Raw genomic sequence first — 22,005 nt, 5'->3', positions numbered from 1 at the left:
TCCTGATCTGCCAGCTACAGTGACCTGTTAGACCATGGAAATAGCAGTGTCAAAGGTGTTCTGTCAGTGTCACATTGACAGCTCCAATGCATTGTAGAACATATGCACTGAAATGCATTAGACCTGTGATTAGACTAATAAAAGCTAAAAACTTATAGAGGGACTAATTAGAATAGTAAAACAAGGCTTACACAAAATTGTAAAAATATATATAAAAAACCCTCCAAAAAAAAAAAAAGGCAATAAATACACATTTATGCAATAACAAAACTAAACAAAAAAGTACACATTTAGTTTCAACGTGTCCAAAACAACCCAACCTATTCCCAATAATGAGACAGATGGAAACAAAGGAAGTCTGGCCAAAGATCTGATGTTGTCCGTTTTTTTAAGTGTACATAAAAGCGCGGTAGGCCACAGTTTTATGAACCTCTGAAAAGAAGGACATCGCTGAACAGAGGCCAGACAGAGTCCACCATAGTAACTCTGCTGAATCATTATTGTGAATGGATCCCTCAGGGGTTTCATCTGAATCATGTCACTGGGAGATTTAGATGGAAATCCTGATGTAAGTGCTCAGCGTAGAGTGCAGGATAAATGTGATGCCAATGTTACGTAAATGTTCAAAATAAAAGCTTCAACTCAGTCCACAACTCAGTCCAGTCAAATCTGTCATACGTTTCTCCTGGTAAATGTATTATACGAAATTGTGAAGGGGGCCTTACACAGTACACAGCAGAGGCATATTTATAAGATTATCTCAGGACAAGAATACTTTTTTTTTAAAAACACATCCAATTTTGGAACTTATGAGTATTTTTTTTAAATTGTATACATAAAATATGTGGTATCGCCAGGTATATAAAAGTTCTATCAAAATATATAATAAACCCAAAATTCAAAATGCCAACAATTGAGCTTTTTGGTTTCTTCAATTCTTCATAAAATGCTGTACAAAAGTGATCAAAATGTCATATCTATCCCAAAATAGTAACAATAAAAGCGTTGTCTCGCCTTGCAAAAAATAAGCTCTCACACAGATCTATTGACCAAAAAATGAAAATGTTACGGGTTTCAGAAAATGGTGACACAATCAAGAATTTTATTTTTATTTTTTCCAAATATCTGATTTTTTTCGGCAATGAAATAATAAAATAAAACTGGACAAGTATGCATCACTGTAATGGTACTGATGGGGAGAATCATATTCCCAGGTAATTTTTATGACACATATTTACACCATTAAAAGTAATTCCCAAAAACAATGTGTTTTTGTTTTTTTTAATTTCCCTACACTTGGATTTTTTTCCCTGTATTCCAGTACACTATGTGGTAAAATGAATGGAGTCATTCAAAAGTACAACTCGTACTGCAAAAAAAAATGGCAACTATGGCAACAGACAATTAATAAAGTTATGGCTCTTGGAAGAAGAGGAAAAATAAAATGAAAAAATGGAAATTAGCCATGTCGGGAAGGAGTTAATTATGTTATGCTTTTAATCGACTGGTTGCACTTTTTTGATTGAAGGTTTAGTGAAGGTGATTTGAGAGACTATGCTAGCTGTCATTTGTGTGTTCTAGTTGACAACGCTATGATGAAGCTCAAAACCCTATAGGCTGAATTCATCATTTGCATATTTAAAATCACTTTTCTTTTATGTTATATGTTCTGCTAAAATATTGCAAAATTTGGACTAAAATTCCAAGTGTGCATAAAATTACTCAAGGGAGGGAATGAACTACATTTTCTCTAAAAATTTGCAACAGTTTAAGAAGTGGAAAATGATAAATCAGCTGAAAACATCTGGAAAACCCAAAAGATTTCCTAAAATGGCAAACATAAAATCAAAATGCAAACAGATAAAACAGACTTTAAAAAAAAATGTAAATTAAATGTAGAATAAGGAACAAATAAAAAACAGGAAACAAAACCACCAAAAACTAGACAAATAAAAGTACAAATGCAATAAGAAATCGGGCCTTTTTGTTCTTGAATACTGAAAATTCTGAGTTCTTCAAGAAGCAGAGGTTTTGGTTTCCAGAAGAAGAATCAGTTAAAGACACTCTGACTCTCCTTGCATGCCTCTGTAACCTGCACCTCATGTTGTAAGTCCAAATCCTAAGGTATGGAATAAAGGACTATTACACACTCTTTAGAACTGTTGAGTGTTGCATCCTTTGTCCCAATTTATATATATATATATATATATATATATATATATATATATATATATATATATACACACAGTATATATAGTTAGGTCCATATATATTTGGACAGAGACAACATTTTTCTAATTTTGGTTATAGCCATTACCACAATGAATTTTAAACAAAACAATTCAGATGCAGTTGAAGTTCAGACTTTCAGCTTTCATTTGAGGGTATCCACATTAAAATTGGATGAAGGGTTTAGGAGTTTCAGCTCCTTAACATGTGCCACCCTGTTATTAATGGGACCAAAGTAATTGGACAATTGACTCCAAGGCTATTTCATGGACAGGAGTGGGCAATCCCTTCGTTATGTCATTCTCAAGCAGATAAAAGGCCTGGAGTTGATTTGAGGTGTGGTGCTTGCATTTGGAAGGTTTTGATGTGAAGTAAACATGCGGTCAAAGGAGCTCTCCATGCAGGTGAAGCAAGCCATCCTTAAGCTGCAAAAACAGAAAAAACCCATCCGAGAAATTGCTACAATATTAGGAGTGGCAAAATCTACAGTTTGGTACATCCTGAGAAAGAAAGAAAGCACTGGTGAGCTCATCAATGCGAAAAGACCTGGGCGCCCACGGAAGACAACAGTGATGGATGATCGCAGAATAATCTCCATGGTGAAGAGAAACCCCTTCACAACAGCCAACCAAGTGAACAACACTCTCCAGGAGGTAGGCGCATCAATATCCAAATCTACCATAAAGAGAAGACTGCATGAAAGTAAATACAGAGGGTTCACTGCACGGTGCAAGCCACTCATAAGCATCAAGAATAAAAAGGCTAGACTGGACTTTGCTAAAAAACATCTAAAAAAGCCAGCACAGTTCTAGAACAACATTCTTTGGACAGATCAAACCAAGATCAACCTCTACCAGAATGATGGAAAGAGAAAAGTATGGCGAAGGCGTGGTACAGCTCATGATCCAAAGCATACCACATCATCTGTAAAACACGGCGGAGGCAGTGTGATGGCTTGGGCATGCATGGCTGCCAGTGGCACTTGGTCACTAGTGTTTATTGATGATGTGACACAGGACAGAAGCAGCCGAATGAATTCTGTGGTATTCAGAGCCATACTGTGTGCTCAGATCCAGCCAAATGCAGCCAAACTGATTGGTCGTTGTTTCATACTACAGACGGACAATGACCCAAAACATAAAGCCAAAGCAACCCAGGAGTTTATTAAAGCAAAGAAGTGGAATATTCTTGAATGGCCAAGTCAGTCACCTGATCTCAACCCAATTGAGCATGCATTTCACTTGTTAAAGACTAAACTTCAGACAGAAAGGCCCACAAACAAACAGCAACTGAAAACCACCACAGTGAAGGCCTGGCAGAGCATCAAAAAGGAGGAAACACAGCGTCTGGTGACGTCCATGAGTTCAAGACTTCAGGCAGTCAGTGCCAACAAAGAGTTTTCAACCAAGTACTAGAAATGAACATTTTATTTAAAATTATTGAATCTGTCCAATTACTTTTGGCACCTTTAAAAACAGGGTGGCACATGTTAAGGAGCTGAAACTCCTAAACCCTTCATCCAATTTTAATGTGGATACCCTCAAATGAAAGCTGAAAGTCTGAACTTCAACTGCATCTGAATTGTTTTGTTTAAAATTCATTGTGGTAATGTCTATAACCAAAATTAGAAAAATGCTGCCTCTGTCCAAATATATATGGAGCTAACTGTGTTTATATGTGTGTTCGTGTGTGTGTCACACACACACATATATATATATATATATATATATATATATATATATATATATAATATATACAGTTGTGGCCAAAAGCATTGACACCCCTTCAATTCTGTCAGATAATACTCAGTTTCTTCCTGAAAATGATTGCAAACACAAATTCTTTGTTATTATTATCTTCATTTAATTTGTCTTAAATGAAAAAACACAAATAGAATTGTCCTAAAGCCAAATCTACTATATAATTGTCTAAGGGTCACTTCCGTCTGTCTGTCTGTCCTTCTGTCACGGTTATTCATTCGCTGATTGGTCTCGGCAGCTGCCTGTCATGGCTGCCGCGACCAATCAGCGACGCGCACAGTCCGATTAGTCCCTCCCCTACACTCACTGCCCGGCGCCCGCTCCATAATCCCCTCCACTCACCGCTCACACAGGGTTAATGGCAGCTGTAACGGCCTGCGGTGTCACGCACTCTGTTACCGCTGCTATTAACCCTGTGTGTCCCCAACTATTTACTATTGATGCTGCCTATGCAGCATCAGTAGTAAAAATATGTCTTGTTAAAAATAAAAAAAATAAAAAACCTGCTATACTCGCCATCCGCCGCCTTTCCCGCTCCTCGGGACGCTCCCGGGACCGCTCCGTTGCAAGCGGCAGCTTCCGGTCCCAGGGCTAGTGTGCGACAAGGACCTGCCGTGACGTCACGGTCATGTGACTGCGACATCATCACAGGTCCTGCTCATACCAGCCCTGGGACCGGAAGCTGACGCTTGCAATGGAGCGATCCCGGGAGCGTCCCGAGGAGCGGGAAAGGCAGCGGATGGTGAGTATAGCAGGACTTGAACAGGCCTTCGGAAGGTGAGTATATGTTTATTTTTTTTAAGTCTCTATAATACGTGGCTCTGTGCTGTATACTCCGTCGCTGTGCAATATACTACGTGGCTAGGCAATATACTACGTGCCTGGGCAATATACTACGTGGCTGGGCAATATACTATGTGGCTGGGCAATATACTACGTCGCTGTACAATATACTACGTGGCTGGGCAATATACTACGTGACTGGGCAATATACTACGTGCCCGGGCAATATACTCCGTTGCTGTGCAATATACTGCGTGGCTGGGCAATATACTACGTGGCTGAGCAATATACTACGTGGCTGGGCAATATACTAATATACTACGTGGCTGGGCAATATACTACGTGACTGGGCAATATACTACGTCGCTGTGCAATACACTACGTCGCTATGCAATATACTACGTGGCTGGGCAATATACTTCGTGACTGGGCAATATACTACGTGACTGGGCAATATACTAAGTGCCTGGGCAATATACTATGTGGCTGTGCAATATACTACGTGACTGGGCAATATACTACGTGGGTGGGCAATATACTCCGTCGCTGTGCAATATACTACGTGGCTGGGCAATATACTACGTGGCTGGGCAATATACTACGTGGTTGGACAATATACTACGTGACTGGGCAATATACTACGTGACTGGGCAATATACTACGTGACTGGGCAATATACTACGTGACTGGGCAATATACTATGTGGCTGTGCAATATACTACATGGCTGGGCAATATACTACGTGACTGGGCAATATACTATGTGGCTGGACAATATACTCCATCGCTGTGCAATATACTCCATCGCTGTGCAATATACTACGTGGCTGGGCAATATACTATGTAGCTGGGCAATATACTACGTGGGCTGTGCAATATACTACGTGGGCTGTGCAATATACTACGAGGTTGGGCAATATACGTCGCTGTGCAATATACTACGTGGCTGGGCAATATACTACGTGGCTGGCCAATATACTACATGACTGGCCAATATACTACGTGGCTGGGCAATATACTACGTCACTGGGCAATATACTACGTGGACATGTATATTCTAGAATACCCGATGCGTTAGAATCGGGCCACCATCTAGTTGGATATAATTCCACACCAAACATAAAAAGGGGGTGGACAAAAGTATTGGCACTGTTCGAAAAATCATGTGATGCGTCTCTAATTTGTGTAATTAACAGCACCTATAACTTACCTGTGGCACCTAACAGGTGTTGGCAATAACTAAATCACACTTGCAGCCAGTTGACATGGATTAAAGTTGACTCAACCTCTGTCCTGTGTCCTTATGTGTACCACATTGAGCATGGAGAAAAGAAAGAAGACCAAAGAACTGTCTGAGGACTTGAGAAACCAAATTGTGAGGAAGCATGAGCAATCTCAAGGCTACAAGTCCATTTCCAAAGATCTGAATGTTCCTGTGCCTACCGTGCGCAGTGTCATCAAGAAGTTTAAAGCCCATGGCACTGTGGCTAACCTCCCTAGATGTGGGAGAAAAGGGACTGTATGGTAGGAGACCCAGGAAGACTCCACTTCTTACCCCAAGACATAAAAAGCCAGGCTGGAGTTTGCCAAAACTTACCTGAAAAAGCCTAAAACGTTTTGGAAGAATGTTCTCTGGTCAGATGAGACAAAAGTAGAGCTTTTTGGGCAAAGGCATCAACATAGAGTTACCAGGAGAAAAAAAGAGGCATTCAAAGAAAAGAACACAGTCCCTACAGTCAAACATGGCGGAGGTTTCCTGATGTTTTGGGGTTGCTTTGCTGCCTCTGGCACTGGACTGCTTGACCGTGTGCATGGCATTATGAAGTCTGAAGACTACCAACAAATTTTGCAGCATAATGTAGGGCCCAGTGTGAGAAAGCTGGGTCTCCCTCAGAGGTCATGGGTCTTCCAGCAGGACAATGACCCAAAACACACTTCAAAAAGCAAAGCACTAGAAAATGGTTTGTGAGAAAGCACTGGAGACTTCTAAGGTGGCCAGCAATGAGTCCAGACCTGAATCCCATAGAATACCTGTGGAGAGATCTAAAAATGGCAGTTTGGAGAAGGCACCCTTCAAATATCAGGGACCTGGAGCAGTTTGCCAAAGAAGAATGGTCTAAAATTCCAGCAGAGCATTGTAAGAAACTCATTGATGGTTACCGGAAGCGGTTGGTCGCAGTTATTTTGGCTAAAGGTTGTGCAACCAAGTAATAGGCTGAGGGTGCCAATACTTTTGTTTGGCCCATTTTGGGAGTTTTATGGGAAATGATCAATGTTTTGCTTTTTTCTTCATTCTCTTTTGTGTTTTTTTCATTTAAGACAAATTAAATGAAGATAATAATACCAAAGACTTTGTGATTGCAATCATTTTCAGGAAGAATTATCTGACAGAATTGGAGGGGTGTCAATACTTTTGGCCACAACTGTATATATATATATATAATTGTCTAAGGGTCACTTCCGTCTGTCCCGGATATTCATTGGTCGCGGCCTCTGTCTGTCATGGAATCCAAGTCGCCCACGACCAATCAGCGACGGGCGCAGTCCGGCGGCAACATGGCGCTCCTTCCTATGTATATATTGTCCTCTAATGTTAAATTAACATCCAGATCTACTCTTTAGTAAATTGTGAGCAAAGGAATAGAAATAGTTTCATAGCAAGCTCTGGTACAGTCCAATAGATATATGCATTCACCAAGTTCTCCTGGTACTTTATTTAGGACCTTATTAGGGCCAGATTATGTTTGTGTACCATTATCTTTAATCTGGCACCTTCCATATTAGTATCTGTGTACCAATACCCAATTTCAGTTTGGTGATGGTAATTTATGTATTTGTCTAGTGTTGATCATTTGGTCTTTTTAAATATTTATGAATAAAAAATGCTTTTAGGGTTTTGTTTTTCTGTGGTTTAGTTTAAGATGTTGTGGTAGCCATGCTGGTTCAGTATGCCTTCAATTTTGAATAAATCTCCAACAGTTTTACCAGCAAAGCACCCCCATGCTATTCCATCTGGTTTGCGTTTAGTTTGACCATCATTTATTTTTCAACAGGACAATGACCCCAAACACACCTCCAGACTATGTAAGGGCTATTTAACCAAGAAGGAGAGTGATGGGGTGCTACGCCAGATGACCTGGCCTCTACAGTCACTAGTCCTGAACCCAATCGAGATGGTTTGGGGTGAGCTGGACCGCAGAGTGAAGGCAAGAGTGCCAACAAGTGCTGAGCATCTCTGGGAACTCCATCAAGATTGTTGTAAGACCATTCCCGGTGACTACCTCTTGAAGCTCATCAAGAGAATGCCAAGAGTGTGCAAAGCAGTCATCAAAGCAAAAGGTGGCTACTTTGAAAAACCTAGAATATAAGACATACTTTCAGTTGTTTCACACTTTTTTTTAAGTATATAATTCCACATGTGTTATTTCATAGTTCTGATGCCTTCTGCGTGAATGTACAATTTTCATAGTAATGAAAATACAGAAAAATCTTTAAATGAGACGGTGTGTCTAAACTTTTGGTCTGTATATATATATATATATATATATATATATATATATATATATATATATATTGTGGTGCAGTGACCAATGTTGCAGCCTGGGGGCGCTGCGTGTACACTTCAAGATGCACTTGGAGGCATAATTGTGATGAGACAAAGTCCGGCAGAATTGTAGATGGCCGGTATGTGCATCGCAGAGGAGGACACTCTGCGCTGTCAGTCTGAAGTTATATTGTGTTCTGGGACCTGAAGTCCCACATTTAAATGTGTAGTTCTAATGGGAGACTGGCAGGGCTAGTTATGAGAGATGGGCGGGTCAAACTAGCCACACACCCACACTCCCACCCAGGGGAGTGGTTACAGGTATGTAATGTGACCAGGGTGTGGGTCACATGATTGCTGTGTGGATCTGAATGATCCAAGTGCAAGGCCCTGGAAGCCTGTGTTGGAAGTCCTGGGGAAATGGATTCCTGAATAGCACATGGTTGGGTTTTGGCACTGAGTGGAAGGTAAGTGTTGGAGTCTCCTGGCAGGGGAGATGTCCTGGAAACACCCAGAGACCGTGGACCTGGACGGTCTGTGTTGAGGACCTGGGACTGACGTGAAGTCAGTGTGAGGAGTGGATCTCCTGAAAGGTAACCCCGGACAAGGGGATTATAATATACGGCAGAGAAGCCTATCTGCTATAGGAACGGACTGATGTCCCATAATGTTTCGTGGCTGTATTGAAATGAACTTTAGGTTATGTGGTTTATGATGGTTAATAAACCTAAGAGACTGATTTATTTGAGGAAACCGTGCCTGAGTGCTCGAATCCCGTGCCAAGCGAGTGTCCCCCAAGACACGCAGTAGGTGAAACGCTACAATATATATATATTTTTATTGATTATGCTCATGAATAAAGAAATGATTATTACTCACCTGGGCTGGTTTCTACATGCAATGTTTCATCTTTACATGTTTGGTCTGTCCATAAATACATGTCATTTTCTTTTATAAATTCAGCATTTTTATTATTCATCTCTTCACTCTGATTTACCATATGGAAAAATTGAGTAGTCAGAGAAGACCAGACATTACGTCATTATATACAGGATTATAGTCCTTATTCCAATCTACCTGACAAGCCAGCGGGACATGAAGATTTTCCTCTGGAGTATAGTGAGAAAGATGAGGACTCTGATATCTTGCAGGCATTGTTTTGCTTCTGGACTCATCTGGAAGAGAAGAGGTACAAAGGCTCAGTATGGGATTTTGATCTGGTTGTAAAATAAGGATCATCAATGTCCCCTGCAATGTCAAGAACAGAGTCCCCTATCTAAGATTGGTGATCTACAGATCCAACAATGGGGAAGAAAAACTTCTTGATATTCCCTGTACACCTCCAGGGGAATGCCGTGTAGCACAGGAGTTTTGTTAAATGCCATACCATTTAGGGTATCTCTTATCACCTCTAAAATAACTGGCTGCCCCAGAGCTCTTATCTGCACCCCTGTAAAGGTACCGTCACACTCAGCGATGCTGCAGCGATATAGACAACGAGCCGATCGCTGGAGCGTCGCTGTTTAGGTCGCTGTAGAGACGTCAAACACAGCAACTCCAGAACGATGCAGGAGCGATCCTGTGACGTAACGGTGACTCACTTATCATTCTTGCTGGTTGTTAGCTCCATGTAAAAACATTGTTGGCATCGTTGCTTTTGCTGTCAAACATGACGATACACGCCGACCTGACAACCAAATAAAGTTCTGGACTTCTAGCTCCGACCAGCGATGGCACAGCGGGATCCAGATCGCTGCTGCGTGTCAAACACAACGAGATCGCTATCCAGGACGCTGCAACGTCACAGATCGTTGTCGTTCTCGTTGCAAAGTTGCTGAGTGTGAAGGTACCGTAAGAGGTGGAATAGAAATTTGCAGGTATTGTTCTACTTTATCATCAGTACCTTATACATTGGCTTAGATGTGTGCAATATTTAGCAAATTCCTGACATATTTCTACATTGTCATATTATAATCTACTCGCATAGAAGACAAATTTGTGATTATTTTATTATTTTTGCCAGCCATCTGCCTGCTCTCCCCTGATCTTTGAATCCATGTCCCTCCCTATTGTTATAGGATTTAGGAGCATTTTCCCTAAGTAAACAGTTCTATTTCATTTGCATTGCTTCCCATTACCCTTCCTATTTAGAGATCAATATGCCTCAATGTTCAGGGTTTGAGAAGATAGGGAACTCTACAAATTATAGTTACAAGCCATCAACCCCTCCCGACAAAAATAGTCCTTCCATCATGAATTAAAACGAATATTCATTTTTTTCTGTATTTTAATGGCATAGCCAGGCAGTGCCATAATTCAGATTAACCCCTTTACCCCCCGTGGATGGTTTGCACGTTAATGACAAGGCAAACTTTTACAATTCTGACCACCAGGGCCGGACTAGCCATCTGGCAATTCTGGTAAATGCCAGTAGGGCCTGTCTGGTCATGGGCTGCCTTGTCTGCTACTTTGCTAACAGAAATGGTGTTCTCAAATTACTCATACTGTTAAGAGTTGTGATGGAGCACAAAGTTGCTGATTCCATCACTTACCCAAGCAGGCCACGGGTATTATTAGAAATATTGGTCTTGTAGAAAATCTTCCTTTCCTCCTTTCAGGGTAATATTAGTAATATATCCCATCTGGTTCATGGGGACAGGGACAACATGGGCCTGTGTGATTTCAAATGCCGGGACTGAATTTCAGCCCCAGTCCGTACCTGCTGACCACAGTACCTTTATCATTTTATAACTCTGGAACGCTTCAATGGATCCCGATGATTCAGAGAGTGTTTTCTCGTGACATATTGTACTTCATGATAGTGGTAGCATTTCTTTGATATAACTTGCATTTATTTGTGAAAAAAAGGGAAATTTAGCGAAAATATTGCAATTTTCCAACTTTGAATTTTCATACCCTTAAATCACAGAGATATGTCACAAAAAATACTTAACCTCATAACAACCAAGGGTATTTTTGGTTTTGCATTTTCATTTTTTACTCCCCTTCTTCCCAGAGCCATAACTTTTTTATTTTTTGGTCAAAATGGCCATGTGAGGGCTTATTTTTGGGGGACGAGTTGTACTTTTGAACGACACCATTGGTTTTAGCATGTCGTGTAATAGAAAACGGGATACAAATTCCAAGTGTGGTGAAATTGCAAAAAAAAAAGTGCAATACCACACTTGTTTTTTGTTTGGCTTTTTTACTAGGTTCACTAAATGCTAAAACTGACCTGCCATAATGATTCTCCAGGTCATTACAAATTCATAGACACCAAACATGTCTAGGTTTGTTTTTATCTAAGTGGTGAAAAAAATTGCAAAATTTATAAATAAAAAAATGAGACCCGTAGCGTCTCCATTTTTTGTGATCACGGGTTGAGTGAGAGCTTAGTTTTTGAGCACCAACCTGACTTTCTAGTGATACCATTTTGGTGTAGATATGATCTTTTGATTGCCCATTATTGCATTTTATTGCAATGTTGCAGTGACCAAAAATACGTAATTCTAGAGTTTCGATTTTTTTTTTCTTGCTATGCCGTTTACCGATTGGATTCATTATTTTTATATACTGATAGATCGGACGATTCTGAATTCGGCGATACCAAATACGTGTATATTTGATTTTTTTTATTGTTTTATTTTGAATGGGGTGATCTGAACTTTTATATTTTTTTTAACTTTTTTTTTTTTTACTTTTTACTTGATTCAATAGTCTCTATGGGAGTCTAGAAGCTGCAGTTGTCCGATCACCTCTGCTACAAGGAACAGGGCTGCAAGCCTACTCTATATATGCTCACTTGCTATGAGTGCCGACCATCAGGCAGTGCTTATAGCGATCCAGCAATGACAACCACAAGGGTCTCCTGCTGACCCCAGGTTGTCGTGCCAACCCATTGGCGACCCGCGGTCATGTGACACGGGCGCCGATGGGAGTAAGTAATGAAACGCTTCCTGCGCGTTGCGTGTTAAATGCCACTGTCAGCATTTGACAGCAGCATTTAACATGTTAACAGCAGCAGGTGAATCGCGATTCCACCCGCGGGCTGTTCCGGGCACATATCAGCTGATCATATCAGCTGTTATGTGCCGGAAAAGGTATGGGCTCAGATCCGGAGCCCGCACCAAAAAGGGGAAGACTTCCAATGACGGATTATGTATGTCATTGGACGTTAAGGGCTTAATAAGCAACATTTCCCACATGTGTACTTTACATCAGCACAAATTTGGAACCCAAATTTTTTTTTGTTAGAAATTTATAAGGGTTAAAAGTTGACCAACGATTTCTCATTTTTACAACACAATTTTTTTTACGGACCACCTCACATTTTGAGTCGCTTTGAGGGATCCATATGATAGAAGATACCCAAAAGTGACACCATTCAAAAAACTGCACCCCTCAAGGTGCTCAAAACCACATTCAAAAAGTTTATTAACTCTTCAGGTGCTTTACAGGAATTTTTAACCAATGATGAAGCTGTAGGAGAAATCAGCGCAAATAGGGTCTTATCCGATATACACTGCTCAAAAAAAAATAAAGGAAACACTAAAATCCCACATCCTAGGTATCACTGAATGAAATATTCCAGTTCTAAATCTTTATTCATTACATAGTGAAATGTGTTGAGAACAATAAAACCTAAAAATGATCAATGTAAATCACAACTAATATCCACGGAGGTCTGGAGTTGGAATGATGCTCAAAATCAAAGTGGAAAATGAAGTTACAGGCTGATCCAACTTCAGCGGAAATGCCTCACGACAAGGAAATTATGCTCAGTAGTGTGTGTGGCCTCCACGTGCCTGTATGACCTCCCTACAATGCCTGGGCATGCTCCTGATGAGACGGCGGATGGTCTCCTGAGGGATCTCCTCCCAGACCTGGACTAAAGCATCTGCCAACTCCTGGACAGTCTGTGGTCAATCAGTTTTCCAAGCATTGCTACAGATCGCTTGGAAAACGCTAGCATTCTGCAAGCTAATTACGCTTGCAAAACACTAGTGTTTAGTGGGAATACGCATGTGTTATACCCGCAGCAGGGAGTTGCAATTCTGCAACGTGTGCACATAGCCTAATTGTTTTTTTGTGGCAATAGTATGGTTTTATCTTAATTTTCACGGATTCTTTTTTTACATCATGAAATGTATGAGTTTATGTTATTATCTAGTGAGGGGTAAATCACAGGTGACCCTTAAAGCTAATTTCTTCTTCAAAATAAGTGCAGGTTCACAGGATGAGTATTTAGTGAGTTTTTGACTGTGCAGATTCTCTGCAGCATTTCTGGACCTATTAACTAAATTACATTATTTGCATTTTTTTTTTTTTTCATTTCTTCTTTGTGTTTTTATCGCATTTTGACACTGCAGTTTTTGTCTCTTTTTAGTTTGTCATTTTAAACACTTCCTGGTATTTGGCTTTGACAAAACATTATTGATACAGTGAATGACATGCATTTTTTAGTGCCTTTCTGCAGTGAAAACGTGTTAAAAACCTGATTTTTACCTGCAGATTTTCCGCATCTAATGCAATTTGACTTATTTTCGACTCTGCAAAAACTCTTACTGTTTCACTCATTCATTCTCGTCTGGACTATTGTAACTCTCTACTAATCGGCCTCCCTCTTACCAAACTCTCCCCGCTCCAATCTGTCCTGAATGCTGCAGCCAGGATCATATTCCTCACCAACCGTTACACCGATGCCTCTACCTTGTGCCAGTCATTACACTGGTTACCCATCCACTCCAGAATCCAGTACAAAACTACTATCCTCATCCACAAAGCACTCCATGGCTCAGCACCACCCTACATCTCCTCTCTGGTCTCAGTCTACCACCCTACCCGTGCCCTCCGCTCCGCTGATGACCTCAGGTTAGCATCCTCAATAATCAGAACCTCCCATTCCCGTCTCCAAGACTTTACACGTGCTGCGCCGATTCTTTGGAATGCACTACCTAGGTTAATACGATTAATCCCCAATCCACACAGTTTTAAGCGTGCCCTAAAAACTCATTTGTTCAGATTGGCCTACCGCCTCAAGACATTAACCTAACGATCCCTGTGTGGCCTATCATAAAAAAAAACAACAAAAAAAAAAGTTCCTCGTATCATGTTCTCATACACTTTATGCAGTTAATAGCTCTCTGTGTCCGTACTGCTACATACTTAGGCAGTTAACTTGTTCATGCAGCTTTACATGAACACCCGAGCCTTACACTATGGCTGGTCCGAATAACTAAAGCAATTGTTACCATCCACCTCTCGTGTCTCCCCTTTTCCTCATAGCTTGTAAGCTTGCGAGCAGGGCCCTCACTCCTCCTGGTATCTGTTTTGAACTGTGATTTCTGTTATGCTGTAATGTCTATTGTCTGTACAAGTCCCCTCTATAATTTGTAAAGCGCTGTGGAATATGTTGGCGCTATATAAATAAAATTATTATTATTATTATAATTCTATAGGGAAAATCTGCACATAAAACTCAACATACATGAAATAGAAATTTACATCTCAGTATCTATTGAAACATGCCTTGCTGGACAGTTTAAGCAGCGTTTTTAACAAACTACAGTGGGCAAAAGCTTTCTATAAATCCCATCCACAGATTTTTTTTTTTTATGCACTAAACATTATCAGCATGTACAAGAGTCAAATGTAGCCTGACAACAACGCAACAAAAAAACACAGCAAAAACTAAGCTAAAGACTAAAAAAACTAAAAAAAGCAGCAAACATTAAGTAAAACCTGCTTTCTGTAAGCAGCTTAAACTTCGCATAAAAAAAGCTGCAAAAACTCAACGTGTGAACACACCCTGAAGGTTTGCTCTTACCTGTTGATGTGAAGAGCTGATGATTCTCCATCATGAGATCCTTGTACAGATCCTTGTGTCCTTCCATGTACTCCCACTCCTCCATGGAGAAATAGACGGCAAAGTCCTGACACCTTATAGGAACCTGGCACACACAACGTTATAGTCATCACTCAAGCACCTATTTGGCGTGACTGTATAATGTTCCAACATTCTCACCTCTCCAGCGAGCAGTTGAATAATGGTGTTAGCGAGTTCTCTGATTTTGTGATTGTTGCTCCTCTCCTCTATCAATGAGCAACATGCAGACTCTCTAGAGGGTCTCTGGTTCTTGTGCCAGATTTCTGACACATAGTGATGCCCAGTAGAGGTCACACACTCACCAGAAGTCTTCTTCACCACTATGCAATCCTGAATAAAGGAAGACATACAGTAACTACTACGGTATATACACATTCACATAATCCTTCACCCATCTAGTCGTGTCTCTCTTCTATCTTGTTACATTGTCCCAGAACCCCTCACCTCTCCAGCCAGCAGGGATATAATCTCCAGAGTGAGGTTTAATATGTTCTCAGTCATTTTGCTCCTTCCTATATCTAGATCATTGGTCATGGAAACAACCATTGTCTTTTAATTTTAAGAAAACTGCTTGGAAACTTCAGTGGGTTGGATCCTGTGCTGCAAGAACAGATTTGAAATAATTAAAGTAAAGCAATAAACGGAAACAAATCATTCTATATTTACCATAAAGTTCAATGCGTCACAAAACAATATCTCAAAATCACTCTTCACGATGTGGATAGCTGTAAGATGGCCGCTGGCTCATTCTTCCATCATTCAGTGTGTGCGAACAAGACAGCAGTTGTGATGAGACTGCTAGATTGTATCTGCTTGGCGCAGTGTCTCCGTGCTCACAGCAAATACCGGTGCAGAGCACCAGGGGAATGGGAGCAAGGGTTTTTTTTTTTTTAATAAATGTGTGGAAGTATGATACTATTTTCTGAGCAGTGTGTGGCCTCATACTGTATACAGGAGGCTGTGTATGGCCTCAGACTTATATAGGGGGACTGTGTGGTCTCATACTGTATATAGGGGAGCTGTGTATGGTCTCATATTGCATATAGGGGTCTGTGTGGTCTGTATATAATTCCCATATTTTATTTTACCGTGTTTTAGCACAGACACATACCACAACGTACGTTTACCCATATCTTATTGGCACATGTAACTTAATGTTTCAATGAGACATGTGCGCAAATATAAGACATAATAGTAAAAAATACATAGCAATAAAAATAAAATTACAGTATATAAAAATATTGTAACCAAGTTTGTCTTATTACCTACCACCTCCTTGCATGCGACTATTACTACTAATAGTGACATATATATTAGTATGATGACTAAAAATTTCAGCAACAGTATTTATACTCATTAAATAACTTACTGAAACTATAGCACTACTGCTACTATCCAATTTGCATGCCCAAATGCTACAGAACACACCAATGCTTAACCAATCTTAAAGAGGTTGGCAGCTACTTTACATGTCGCTTTGTTGTGACCTAACTGCCATAGATTAGCACTTTACTAACTATCGTGATTTTCCAAATCTTGCTGTAATGTGGGCTGGTCTTCTGGTTACATGATCTATGCATGAGAATGTCCTGCTTCCCGTGACGTCACATCAAAATTCTCTCTCACTTCTGGGCTCTGAAAACTGAGGAGTAGGGGCTTAGCGTAAAGGTGGGTGGGGCTGGCAGTGTGGATGGGTGGAGCTATCCGCTTGGGTGGGCTGAGTTACATTCAGTAGAGCTGACGCATTTCTCTCTCCTATCTGTCTGCACACTGCAGGGTGTATATTCACCGTGTTCCAACTTATGCAAATTGGATTTAAATGTCATAAAGATGTAATTTTTTGTTTTTTTTTCAGATAAACTCACAGATTACATTGTTTCTCAGGGTTCTTTGGATCACTGAAATAAATCCCAAAACCCTGAGATAATTAGTTTGCCAGGTGAGCCCAATTAAAAGAAAAACTTCTCGATTGTGCACAGTAACCTACAGACAGTGTCAGGTCAGCGTAATGAGTATAACGGCGCCGACCTGACAGTGTCTGTAGGTTACTCAGTACAATCATGCTGATAGGTTCACTTTAAAGAGAACCTATCAGCAGGGTGTTGCTAAGCACACTACAGACACTGTCAGGATAGCAGTTAAACTAATTAAAATGGTACCTGGGGTGATTAAATCCATTTTTAGTTCTTGTGTAATCTGTGTTTTCACTTAATTATATGCTCATGTTCTGGGGCGGAACTGTAGGCCGAGTCTTATCTTCCTGTTCTTAGCCAGAGAAACCAAAAGGCCCACCCCAAAGCACAGTCTGTCTCTCTCTATGAAGAGGAACATGTTTGTGCTTTGGGACAGCCTGTGGGCAGGTCTTCCCTTGGTTCCTCTGACCTAGAGTAGGAAGATAAGACTCTTCCTACAGTCCTGCGCGTACTAGGCGTGGCGACAGACTACGGCACACACATAGACCAGGAAGTGACAAGGACGCAGGAGGACGATGGGACCATGCCGTGAGTCTGGGGAGGTGAGCTGGCGTCCCTGCATCGATGGGGAAAGGGACACTATGCAGGGGTACCGGCAGTAGCATTACATAACCCCTCCTTATGCCCCCTCTTCTTCAAGCCCGAAAGGACTCTCTGCAGAGATGTAGAAAGCAGACACCTCTTCACGGACTCCCAAGACTTCTCTTCAGAACCCTGACTACTTCTGTCCACTAGAAGAAAAGTGACATCTCTCACCATCTTCACGATTAGGATGTTTCTCTCAGTAAGCCATCCTAAGCATAGGATGAAGCGGGCATAGTACCAGGAACAAGGCACTGGTAAGTCTATCTCTGTACGCTGAGATCAGCTACCACTCCAGAGGATTCAAGGAACGACTGGAGTTCCTCCACCAGGGTGGTGGATTGCAGAGACTTGGAAGATGCCACCACCTTGACGTTGTCTTCACCAGACCTACTAGAGACTGAAGATACCTGCTCTGGGTCCATCTTTAGTCAGGTCTCCCAGATGACACATCCATGAGGTGGGGAGATCCTGGGGCCAGATTATTGGAAGATAATCGGGACTGTGTGGGGACATGGCTTCCACTTCCCTTTCTTAGGAGACACAGCCACACAGAAACTCGGTGACCTGGTGAAGAAGATGGGGACATTACTGGCTGAACTGGACGTATGGGGATAGACATGTCTTGTGACTTGCTGTCTCCAACATAGCACTATGCGTAGTCTCCAGACTAGAACGGGCACTCGAGTTCTCAGCTCAGGACGAACAATGGTAATGCCAGACAGCACATGGAAGGCGATCTTCTCTGTGTATAACGCTCCGATTTGGAGTTAAAGCAGTTCAGACATGACTTGATTGATTCTACGTTGGGCTCGTCCTTCACCTGATAACACCACTGGATTCTCGAGTTGTCATATAGGAGTCTGACAAAGACTCTTCACAGTCATCTGTGGAGAGAAAATACTCATGCCCAGGGCAGCCTCTCCCACTGGCCAAGGTTTTGGAATTTAAGCTTCACTTGACAAAGCTTGTCAGGATGTTCTGCACAATCACAGCGATACCGCAATCCTATGTCACGACTGAGTTCCGGCTTCTGTTTAGTCTGCCAAACAAGGTCGAGCTTCACGGATTCTGCCTCAACGGGCTAGCAAACGGGGGGTCTTTGAAAGAACAGGGCCAGACGTGACGGTTTCCTCACTCACGTCACCCGTCTGGTCTGCTTCTGGAAGCTGGGAAGGGAAGTTTTTGCAGGAGGTTCTGAGTTTGGCTCTTCAAAGACCATACGGAAGGCCACCAGGAAGGCCTGCAGGTCCAAGGTGATAGCAGCCCCTTTCTCCCATAGAGGAATGAGTAGGACATCAGGAATCCCACTATGACCTGATCTGAAAAAAATTGCTGGCTGAAAACTTCAAAGTGGTGCATGCACTGCTCCAGGAGCCACAGCACTGCTTTTAATCCCCATAGTACCAAGGCGGATCAGACAAGACAGGATCCATTATGGGAGCACAAGCTTCAGATTGACTAGACGTCAGAGTTTCCAGTCAGGCATCCAGTGTCATAAGATGGCTCAAAATGTTGACTCTCAATCAACATTGATCTGGAACACCATGCAAAATCTCACCTCCTGGGGTATCCTTGATCATGAGGAAGAGGAGAGATCAGCCTAAAACTACATGGGGGGAACTTGTTAATAATCTCAAGGCAGCTGGGACTACAGTCATCAAGAAAACCTTTGGTAATACAATACGCTGTAAAGGTTTAAAATCCCAGTGCCTGCAAAGTCCCCCTGCTCAACAAGTGGATGTAGAACAAATGGCGGTTTGTAGAAGGAGCGCTAGCGGCCGTCCCAATGAGGAGTAAATAAGTGTGCAGGTCCCCGCAGCTCCAGCCGGATACCCCACAACAGGGGAGAAAGACTTGCAACAGTAACAGAATAGCCGGTCTCAGGATCGCAGAAGGAGAACAGACACCAGTTAGGGTAAAACCACAACGCGTTTCAACGGCGCGCGCCGTCTTCTTCAGGTGGATATACACCTGAAGAAGACGGCGCACGCCGTTGGAATGCGTTGTGGTTTTACCCTAACTGGTGTCTGTGTTCTCCTTCTGCGCTCCTGAGACCGGCTATTCTGCTCCTGTTGCAAGTATTTCTCCCCTGCTCAACAAGGCACATATGCAGGCCCGTCTGAAGCTTGCCAGTGAACACCTGGATGATTCTTGAGTGATTGGGAGAAGGTGCTGTGGTCAGATGAAACAAAAATTGAGGTCTTTGGTATTAAGGCTACTTTCACACTAGCGTTAACTGCAATCTGTCACAATGCGTCGTTTTGCAGAAAAAACGCATCCTGCAAAAGTGCTTGCAGCATGCGTTTTTTCCCCATAGACTTGTATTGACGACGCATTGCGACGGATTGCCACACGTCGCATCCGTCGTGCGACGGATGCGTCGTGCTTTGGCGGACCGTTGGGAGCAAAAAACGCTACATGTAATGTTTTTTGCTCCTGACGGAGCGCTTTTTCCGACCGCGCATGCGCGGCCGGAACTCCGCCCCCACCTCCCCGCACCTCACAATGGGGCAGCGGATGCGCCGGAGAAATGCATCCGCTGCCTCCGTTGTGCAGTGCGTTAAACGCTAGCGTCGGAATCTCTGCCCGACGCATTGCGACGGGGAGATTCCGACGCTAGTGTGAAAGTAGCCTTACTCGCCGTGTTTGGAGGAAGAGAAATGCTACCTATGACCCAAAGAACATCATCCCCACTGTCAAGCATTAATGTGGAAACATTATGTTTTGGGGATGTTTCTCTGCTAAGGGCACAGGACTACTTCACCACACCAAGGGGCAAATGGATGTAGTCATGTACCATAAAATCCTGAGTGACAAGCTCCATCCCTCCGCCTGGACATTAAAAAAGGGTCATGGCTGGATCTTCCAGCAAGACAATGACCCAAAACATATAGCCAAGGCAACAAAGGAGTGGCTCAAAATGAGCACATTATGGTCATGGAGAGGCTTAGCCAGCCTCCAGACCTTAATCCCATAGAAAACTTATGGAAGGACTTGAAGCTCTGAGTAGCCAAGCGACAGCCTCAAAATCTTAATGATTTAGAGATGATTTGCAAAGAAGAGTGGACCAAAAATCCTCCTGACACGTGCGCAAACCTCATCATCAACTACAAAAAAACGTCTGCCACCCTGTGGTTGGCGCTCATAGCAATGCTGTAATTCTACTACACAGAGGCGATCTGAGCATCGCCTCTATGTAGAAGAGGCAATCGAGTTATGGCTGCTTCTAGCCTCCCATGGAGGCTATTGAAGCATGCCAAAATTTAAAAATGTATTTAAAAATATGAAGAAAAAAAAAATATATATATATATAATATATATATATATATATATATATATATATATATATATAAAAGTTTAAATCACACCTCTTTCGCCCCAAAATAAAAAAAAAAAATCCAACCTACACATATTTGGTATCACAGTGTTCAGAATCGCCCAATATATCAATAAAAAAAGGATTAACCTGATCGCTAAATGGCATAGCGAGAAAAAAGTCAAAACGCCAGAATTACGTTTTTTGGTTGCCGCGACATTGCATTAAAATGCAATAGCGGGCGCTCAAAAGAACATATATGCACCAAAATGGTATCATTAAAAACGTCTGCTCGGCATGCAAAATTAAGCAAGCCCTCACCCAACCCCAGATCACAAAAAATAGAGACGCTACGGGTAACGGAAAACTGTGCATTTTTTTTTGTAGCACAGTTTGGAATCTTTTTTCACCACTTAAATAAAAAAGAACCTAGACATGTTTGGTGTCTATGAACTCGTAATGACCTGGAGAATCATAATTGCAGGTACGTTTTAGCATTTAGTGCACCTAGCAAAAAAGACAAACAAAAAACAAGTTTGGGATTGCACTTTTTTTGCAATTTCCTCACACTTTTTTTTCCTGTTTTCTAGAACACGACATGGTAAAACCAATGGTGCATTTCAAAAGTACAACTCGTCCCGCAAAAAATAAGCCCTCACATGGCTATATTGATGGAAAAATAAAAAAGTTATGGCTCTGGGAAAGAAGGGAGTGAAAAACGAAAAGGCAAAACTGAAAAAAGCTCTGGGGGTTTATAGATCGCAGACCTCATTAGGATCCGTCTATCGTTTACCTTGAATTGGAGTGGATTTACTTTCTTCTGGCTGTCAACTTGGAGCTTGAGTACCCAGCTGCAGCACCTTGTGACCACTCCCTTCCTCTATATAACCACACTGCTAATTTCATTCCTTGCCCGGTTATTAGTAGTGA

General features: G+C 41.8%; 1 protein-coding gene across 2 annotated transcripts in view; it reads right to left on the bottom strand.

Annotated features, from left to right (window-relative positions):
- The window catches only part of LOC138667101 (oocyte zinc finger protein XlCOF7.1-like), a 57,304-nt gene that overhangs the window by 9,825 nt on the left and 25,474 nt on the right, over positions 1–22,005 (bottom strand). For both annotated transcript variants that reach the window (XM_069755410.1, XM_069755411.1), the window contains 5 exons: positions 15,646–15,801; positions 15,340–15,531; positions 15,142–15,265; positions 9,393–9,490; positions 9,195–9,303 (listed from right to left, as the gene is read on the bottom strand). In XM_069755410.1, the coding sequence (XP_069611511.1) occupies positions 9,195–9,303; positions 9,393–9,490; positions 15,142–15,265; positions 15,340–15,531; positions 15,646–15,747 (625 nt within the window). In that variant the 5' untranslated portion in view covers positions 15,748–15,801. The remainder of the gene's footprint in view (positions 1–9,194; positions 9,304–9,392; positions 9,491–15,141; positions 15,266–15,339; positions 15,532–15,645; positions 15,802–22,005) is intronic.

Source organism: Ranitomeya imitator, chromosome 2 (assembly GCF_032444005.1).
Source record: "Ranitomeya imitator isolate aRanImi1 chromosome 2, aRanImi1.pri, whole genome shotgun sequence".
NCBI classification, from domain to species: Eukaryota; Metazoa; Chordata; class Amphibia; order Anura; family Dendrobatidae; genus Ranitomeya; species Ranitomeya imitator.
The sequence above is the reverse complement of the archived record's forward strand: the minus strand, read 5'-3'. Positions and strand labels throughout refer to the sequence as shown.